This window comes from Grammomys surdaster, unplaced genomic scaffold (assembly GCF_004785775.1).
Source record: "Grammomys surdaster isolate TR1022 unplaced genomic scaffold, NIH_TR_1.0 201, whole genome shotgun sequence".
Classification (NCBI taxonomy): domain Eukaryota; kingdom Metazoa; phylum Chordata; class Mammalia; order Rodentia; family Muridae; genus Grammomys; species Grammomys surdaster.
In genome coordinates, this window is record NW_021604646.1 from 9,070,613 (window position 1) to 9,078,365 (window position 7,753).

The following is a 7,753-nucleotide window of genomic DNA, read 5'->3' on the forward strand; positions in this document are numbered from 1 at the left end:
TTTTGAGAAATGGCTTCATTATGCAGCACTGGCTGGCCTGGAACTCTGTGTAGATCAGGCTGGGCTCTGCTTCTTGAGTGTTGGGGTGAAAGGCGTGCCACCACGCTTGGCTGCAAGAATAAATTGTAGTGGCATTTACTTATTTCACATGTGTGCTATAGTATATGTGTAGAGGTCAGAGGACAACTTGTGAGGATTAGTTCTACTTCTATCATGTGAGTCCCAGAATTGAACTCACAGTATTAGGTTTATTGATAAGGGCCTTTACCTATTGAGCCACCTTGCCAGCCTGAGTTTTGTTATATACAGACTATTTATTTATTCTTTGACAGTTTCATAAGTGTGTACAATGTATCTTGATGGGGTTTATCCCAGCTTTCTCTGGACTCCCCTTGGGCTTCTCCAACATGCCACCTTCCACCTTTGTGGTTCCCTCTTTTGTCTTTCCTATCCTGTGGGTGAGTCCAGTGAGTTCGTCTTGCATACTCACGGGTGTGGGCTATCCTCCATGAGTATTTAAAAATAAACAAAATACTTTTTAAAAACTTAAAGATAACGTTTTTCTCTAGTAGAAACAATTAAAAATTAAAGATTTGTTTTTTTCTTCTGTGTCAGTGTTCCACTGTATTTGTATGTGTGCCATTTGTGTGCAGCACCTATGGAGGCTGGAAGATGCTGTTAGATTCTTAGGAACTGGAGTTGCAGTTGGGAGCTGCCATGTGGGTGCTGGGAGCTGAACACTGATTCCCTGGAAGAGGAGCCAGTGCTCTCGAGCACCCAGAACCCAGCGTTTTTATATGTCTTAAATTTTTTTAAAATTTATTTAGTTTATTTTTTTATGTGTCCAAGTGTTTTGCTTGTGTGTATGTATTTGTTGCATGTACATCCCTGATGCCTTCAGAGGCCAGAAGAGGACATTGGACCTCCTTAAACTGGAAGACTATGAACCACCATGTGGGTTCTGAGATCCAAACCTAGACCCTCTGCAGGAGCAGCAAGGTCTCTTAACTACTGAGCCATTTCTTTAGTCTGATTGTGCTCTTTATATTCAATAAGTAATGTATTCAACTTTTCCTCAGCCAAAGACCAACTTGGTCATTACTTTTACCTATAATTGCTAATTGGAAAAATGAAATACACTAGATGCTTTTAATTTTACTCTCCACAGTCTGAGTTATCTTCAGTAAGCTGCTAGCTGAAACTATTAAATGGAAAATTCTGGAAATAATAGTTCGTAAGTTTTGGGTTTTTTTGGTGCTGCATTTAAACTCAATGCCATGTGCACTCTCCTACTCAGCTTCTACACTTAGCCCCACAGTGTATAAGCTGTACATTCTGCACTGTTCTGAGGAGCAGAATGACGCTGGGTGGGCGCTGTGCTGCCTGAAGCATGAGTTATTTATTTGTTTAGAGTATCCATATTGCACGTGCTACTCACCCACTGATCATTTACTGGCCAATTATTTGATCACCTAGAGTAGTATTTTAGTGCTTGTGTTTGAGTGTCCTAGTTACTTTAATGTTGCTATGATAAAATACATCAACAAACCAACTTAAAGGAGAAAGGCTTTATTTTAGTTTATAGTTCCTGACGGATACAGTCCATCTTGGCAGGGATGACATGGCGGCAGGAGCAGGAAGCTGGCTCTTCACACTATATTTGCCCTGAAGAAGCAGAAAGCAGTGAATGCATGCTGCAGCTCAGGTCTTCTCTATCTATACAGTCCAGGATCCCAGTCGGGATGGTGGACGGGTAGAGTGGATGGGTCTTTCTACCTCAGTTAACCTAATCCATATAACCTCAAAAGCATGCTTAGAGGCCCATCTCCTAGGTGGTTCCAGATTCTGTCCAGTTGACAGTAAATTCGAACTATCACCAGATAACCTCTATCTTCTTAATAATGACCATAGTGTACAAGAACAATGAAGCAAAGGAAACACTAGGAATAAAGCAGGATAGGTTACCTATAATGTAATATGGTAATGCATTAGGACGTATAGGAAAAAAGATAACACACACACACAGATACACACACAGATACACACACACACACACACACACACAAAATATGCTTTCAATCCCAGTGCTTAGGAGGCAGAAGCAGACTGATCTCTGTGAGTTCAAGGCCAGTCTGGCCTATATAGTGAGTTCCAGGATAGATAAATAGACTATATAGTGAGACCATGTCTGAAAAAAAGGAAAGAAACAGCATACCTCCTTTGGCTAAGAGAGAGCTATGTAGTAGATACACTGAAGCTACTGATTTATTGTCAAAACAAGTTAGGTGTAAATATTTAGGAATTTGTTAGAAGCAAGGTTAAAGTTTAATTTTTCTTAGTATTCAATTCAGAGTATATGTAGTGCCAATAAAATTAGAAAAGGGCCCAGGGCTGGAGAGATGACTCAACAGTTAAGAGCTTTTACTGTTCTTTCAGTGGACTCAGGCTTCATTCCCAGCCTCCCACATGGAACCCTGCAACTGTCCTTAACTCCAGTTCCAGGGGTTTCTACACCCTCTTGATGGTCAAGGGCCACAGCATGCATGCGGTGTGTGTCATGCACATAAAATAAATATTTCAATTTCTTAAATTAGGAAAACATTTAAGTACTTAGTGAAAATGTAATCTCAGTTGAATATGTATATGTGAAAGTATGTAATAAATGTGTTTCCTCTTTAAAAGACCTATTTAAAACATACATAGATATAATTAGATTGCCTTAAGTATTTTATTATGAAGTATTATTTGAATGATATTCTTACTTGTTTTTTTTTTTCTGATTATCTAACCTTCAGTTCATAGTCTGCCAAATTTAGAAAAAGATATACAAATTTAAAGTAGGTTGAATAGCTGGGTGTGGTACATGCATATACTTATATCTCAGAATCCAGGGAGATCTCTGAGCTTGAAGTCAGAGTGGTCTACACGCTTAGCTTCAGGCCAACTAAGACTACAGTGAGACCTTGTTTCAAGAAACAAACAACTTCACCTCCCCTTTTTAGACAATACTCAGGCCGTATACATTGACTTTGAACTCCTGAGCCTCCTGTCCTGGGGTTATTGGTGTATATGCTCATGTGAGCCTTGAAGAAACGTTTCTTTTCTTTCTTTTTTTTAATTGGATATTTTATTTATATTTCAGATGTTATCCCCTTTCCCTGTTTGCCCTCCAACCAGGAGCCCTCTATCCAACCCCCTCCTTCTACTTCTATGAGGATGTGCCCTCACCCTTGCACCCTCTCCCACCTCCCCGCCCTCAAATTCCCCCACACTGGAGCATCCAGCCTTCACGGGACCAAAGATCTCCTCTCCCACCTATGCCCGAAAAGACCATCCTCCCTTACATATACAGCTGGAGCCATGGGTCCCTCCCTATGTGCTCCCAGGCTGGTGACTTAGACCCTGGGAGCTTGTTGGTTGGTATTGTTGCTTTCCTCACGGGACTGCAAACCCTTTCATCTCCATCAGTCTTCTCTCTAACTCCTCCATTGGGAACTCCATGATCAGTTCAATGGTTAGCTGTGAGCATCTGCCTCTGTGTATGTCAGGCCCTGGCAGACCTCTAAAGGAGACAGCTATATCAGGCTACTGTCAGCGTGCACTTCCTGATATCCACAACAGTGTCTAAATGTTTCTTAAGACAAGTTTCTAGTTAAAAAAAATATCATGAGAATCTTATTTTGGGTTTGATTCCTTCATTCTTCTCTGTTCTGGTAAATGAAAGATACAACGCTTGAGAACAGAGACGCTCTGCCCCTGTAGGACAGTCAGTCGTGGGTGATGTGTAGTTGACAAAACAGGGTCGCCCCAGTCAAATATCCTTTTAGGTAACCAATCATGGCGACTCGAGTTATGTCAGATAGAAGTGGTTGTTTGACACTTAGGATGGACCTCATCATTGCAAAAGGCATTCCGGGGAGGTGGGTGGGCGTGGCTGCTTTATTGCTGTCAACTGGAAAAGGCTCAGTAGAGTTGGTCTCCTGGGTTAGGAAGATAATCCTCGGAAACTGGGGGTGATAAACTTGACCAATCTACTTTGCATCTTGTTTGTTTTTAGAAATCTGCTTTTTAATTAAACTAAGAAGTATTTCTCTTTTGCAGTCTCTTCTTGTGACTGTGAGGACAGCTCATGTGATTTTAAGGTGAGTAGAAATGTTGACGATATGATTGACATTTACTAGTTCAGTTGACTTTGAGATGCTAAATTAAATTTACTTGGAATGGTAAGTTAGCATGCTTTTCTCGTTTCTGTCTATACTGTAGATATGTCATTCATCTCTGGGACCTCAACCATGAAGGGACTTGGGAAGGAAAGGGGACTTATGTGTATTACACCGACTTTGTCATGGAGCTCACTCTCCTGTCCCTGGACCTCATGCACCACATTCACATGCTGGTGAGTTCCCCAGGAGTGCTCTGACAGGAACCCTGGTTTGTACATTAAAACAATGAAATACTCAGGGTATTGTGGATGAACCCTTTGAGAGACTTGAGTGTGGTTGGAAAGCCTTCCTCCTTTGGCAGCTGGGTGGAAAGCGCTGCTGTGGGGCTGCCTGGGTGGTGGATGCCCAGCTCAGGAGGTGAGTGCTGTGGCAGGAGATGTGGTTAACTGCTGACCAGTCAGTAGAGCATTCTTAGAGCATGCATGGTACAGCAAGACATTTCCTATAGTATCTGTGGCCTTCCTACTGAACACGTGCTCTTTAGTGGTAATAGGAAGGAATTCTTGCTGCTTTTGCCTTAAGGATTTATGGTTTTCTACCTTTGTAATTAAAAACAAAGCCTTTGTACTTAAAATCTACCTCATTAATTTGGTGTGTCAGAAATTTCAGTGTTGAAGCCAGTTCAGTCTTACCCACCTACAATTCTAGAACTTGTGAAGAAAAGGCAGGAGAATCATCAATTTAAAGGTCAGCCTGGGTATATACTGAGACCTTGTCTCAAACACCAAGGACTGGATGGGGGTGTGGCTAAGGGAAGAGCACTCACCTATAGGATAGTCAATGTCCTGGGTTTGGTCCCCAGCACCATAGGAAGGAAATGTAAGTGTCTTTGACAGGTGGGCATTTAAAAAAATCTAACTAATAATGGTTAGAATCAGTGTAGTAATGGGAAGTTTATAAACTTGTCACAGTAACATCTAAAAGGTACTGGGATATCACATTTATAAGTGTACTTTTTGAAGATGAAAAGATTTAACATTTTGCTTTATTTTTTTACTTTATAAATATTATTATAAAAAACTTGCAAATAAATAAACACTACACTCTAAATAAAACAGGCCCAAAGTCTATACAACTTAATGTGTATATGTGTATGTATATGTAAGTTTGCATGGCTGGACATCTTTTTACATTAAGCTTTTAAATTTCAGGTTAATTACTCAGGAGAGGTTGTGACAGTGGGATGAAGAGCCATGTGTACTGTTTAGGACAATCAAATAAATACATGCATTTATTTACTGAGAGATTGTTCTAGTTCCCTTTCACCAGCCTTAAAGAGCCTCTGTTGTGTACCTTCATCACTAACAAATTCGTGTGTATGTGTATGTATGGTTTATGTGCATGTTAGTGTATGTGTGCTCACCTGCACACAGATGTGTGTATGGATCCATGTGTGAGGCCAGATGTTGATGGGAGGTGTTTTCCTCTGTTGTTCTTCACCTTATTTTTTGAAACAGATTTTCTTCACTGACTCTGGAGCTCACTGATGAACTAGACTTTTCAGTGAATTTCAGAGTCCTTCTGGCTTCATCCTTCCAGCTCTGGGGTTACAAATGTTCATAGTTATACCTGGTGTTTTGTTTTGTTTTATTTTGTCTTGTTTTGTGTAGCCTTGGCTATCCTAGAACTTTGTCGGTATACCAGGCTGGCCTTGAATATACACAGATCCTCCAGTCTCTATCTCCCAAGTGCTAGGATTAACTGACTGGCTCAGGCCTGGCTTTTTCAGGCCTGGATGCTAGAGATCGTAACTCAGCATCTTACTCAGTTACTTAATATTGAGCTGTGTCCTCAGCCCTCACATTTGTTTTATTGTCTATTTTACTTCCCTCTATCTCTGTTTAGTTGTTTGGCAACATCTGGTTATCTATGGCTAGCCTGGTCATCTTTATGCAACTTCGTTACCTGTTCCATGAGGTACAGCGTCGAATCCGTCGCCACAAGAACTATTTGCGAGTGGTAGGAAACATGGAAGCCAGGTAAGAAAGTATGGCTTTCTTTTAGAGATGACATAGAACTTTCTTTCCAGAATGTGGGGAGGGTTCCAGAAGACACAGGGTTCTTATTTTTAGTCATTGTCTGTTGTTGCTACTGAGTGGAAGCTCCTGGGGTCTTCTGACATCTTTGTTTTGTGCAGGTGTGTCTTGATTATAATTTACACATACATGTTTATGGACATGGCTCACTCACTGAAGGCACTCTTACTTGTCAGCTTGAGGCTAACCCAAACCAGAAAGGGCAGAATCTTTTTTCTTCTTAGGGACAGTTTGGATCTCTGGGGGGTCTGATTCCTCTGATATATCCATAAATGCCCTGAATGTGTCACTAACGGATGTCACTGTGATTGCAGTCAGTTTTGTGCTGAGTTTCTCACTTGTTTTTTCAAGAACTATGAAGAATAAAAATAATTTTTCTACTTGATGAGTTTTGCTGTGCGATTGTGCTATTGTTGTGGTTGTGTGAGTGATATGGTGACTTTGGCTGTGCGTGGCATTGATGAGCTCCTCCTGGGCCTGCTATGTGTTCTTCAGGTTTGCTGTTGCAACTCCAGAGGAGCTAGCTGTCAATAATGATGACTGTGCAATCTGCTGGGACTCCATGCAGGCTGCGAGGAAACTCCCCTGTGGACATCTTTTTCACAAGTAGGAGCTGTGTGCAGGGTATTTGGGAATGGGTTTCTGTTCTGACATAAGCCCAGCAGTAGAGCAGGAAAGTTACCTCAACCTGGCCTTGTTGATGTTGCTGGGAGCCTGGAACTAGCTTTTTTTTTTTTTTTTAAATCTGTGAGCCTTTTCTTTTTGTTTGCCTTTAGATGGTTCTTTACCCATATTTGCCAACTTAATTTCTATTTATTAACTTTCTTCAAAATTTTCCCCATTTTAAATTCTAGAGAACTGGGTTGAAATGGAACCAGACCAGGAATACTCTTGAGTAATCCATTAACAAAGATTACATGCTAGACCCTTCCACAAATCTCCAAGATCAGAGAAGATCTCAAATTTCAGAGATATCAAGACCATTTAAGCTAAATAATTTTGTGCATGGATTTCATATTTTGCTACTGGTAGATTTAGAGGTATCTTTTGGCCCTTTGACTATTGAAAATTTTTTTTAATCTAATCACCTTTAGTTTTTTTCCTTTTTTATATCAGAAGGGCTTTGGAGCTAGAGTTAACAAATGTCCTGACAGACAGTTTTATTTGTTAGGATACTATGTGGAGCTTTGGGCTAAAATGGAAATGACAGATGAGGTCTTGATTGGTGAAGCTTGTAGTCTAATTCAGGAGTGGAATGTGAATTAACAGGCACGGTTAGAATGTGTAGATTTTAAAGAAACAGGGCTCTGAAGTGCTGGTGTGTGCCTTTAATACCAGCACTCAGGGGCAGAGGAGTCTCTGAGTTCAAGGCCAGTGTGCCAGTGTGCTCTACAGAGTGAGTTCCAGGACAATCAGGGCTACACAGGGAAACCCTGTCTCAAAAGATGAGAGAGAGAGAGAGAGAGAGAGAGAGAGAGAGAGAGAGAGAGAGAG

At 41.0% G+C, this 7,753-nt stretch overlaps 1 protein-coding gene across 2 annotated transcripts in view; it reads left to right on the plus strand.

Moving 5' to 3' along the window:
• Positions 1 to 7,753, plus strand: part of Amfr (autocrine motility factor receptor) — a 38,498-nt gene that overhangs the window by 17,076 nt on the left and 13,669 nt on the right. For both annotated transcript variants that reach the window (XM_028770351.1, XM_028770352.1), the window contains exons 5-8: positions 4,102 to 4,142; positions 4,264 to 4,396; positions 6,069 to 6,202; positions 6,755 to 6,865. In XM_028770351.1, the coding sequence (XP_028626184.1) occupies positions 4,102 to 4,142; positions 4,264 to 4,396; positions 6,069 to 6,202; positions 6,755 to 6,865 (419 nt within the window). The remainder of the gene's footprint in view (positions 1 to 4,101; positions 4,143 to 4,263; positions 4,397 to 6,068; positions 6,203 to 6,754; positions 6,866 to 7,753) is intronic.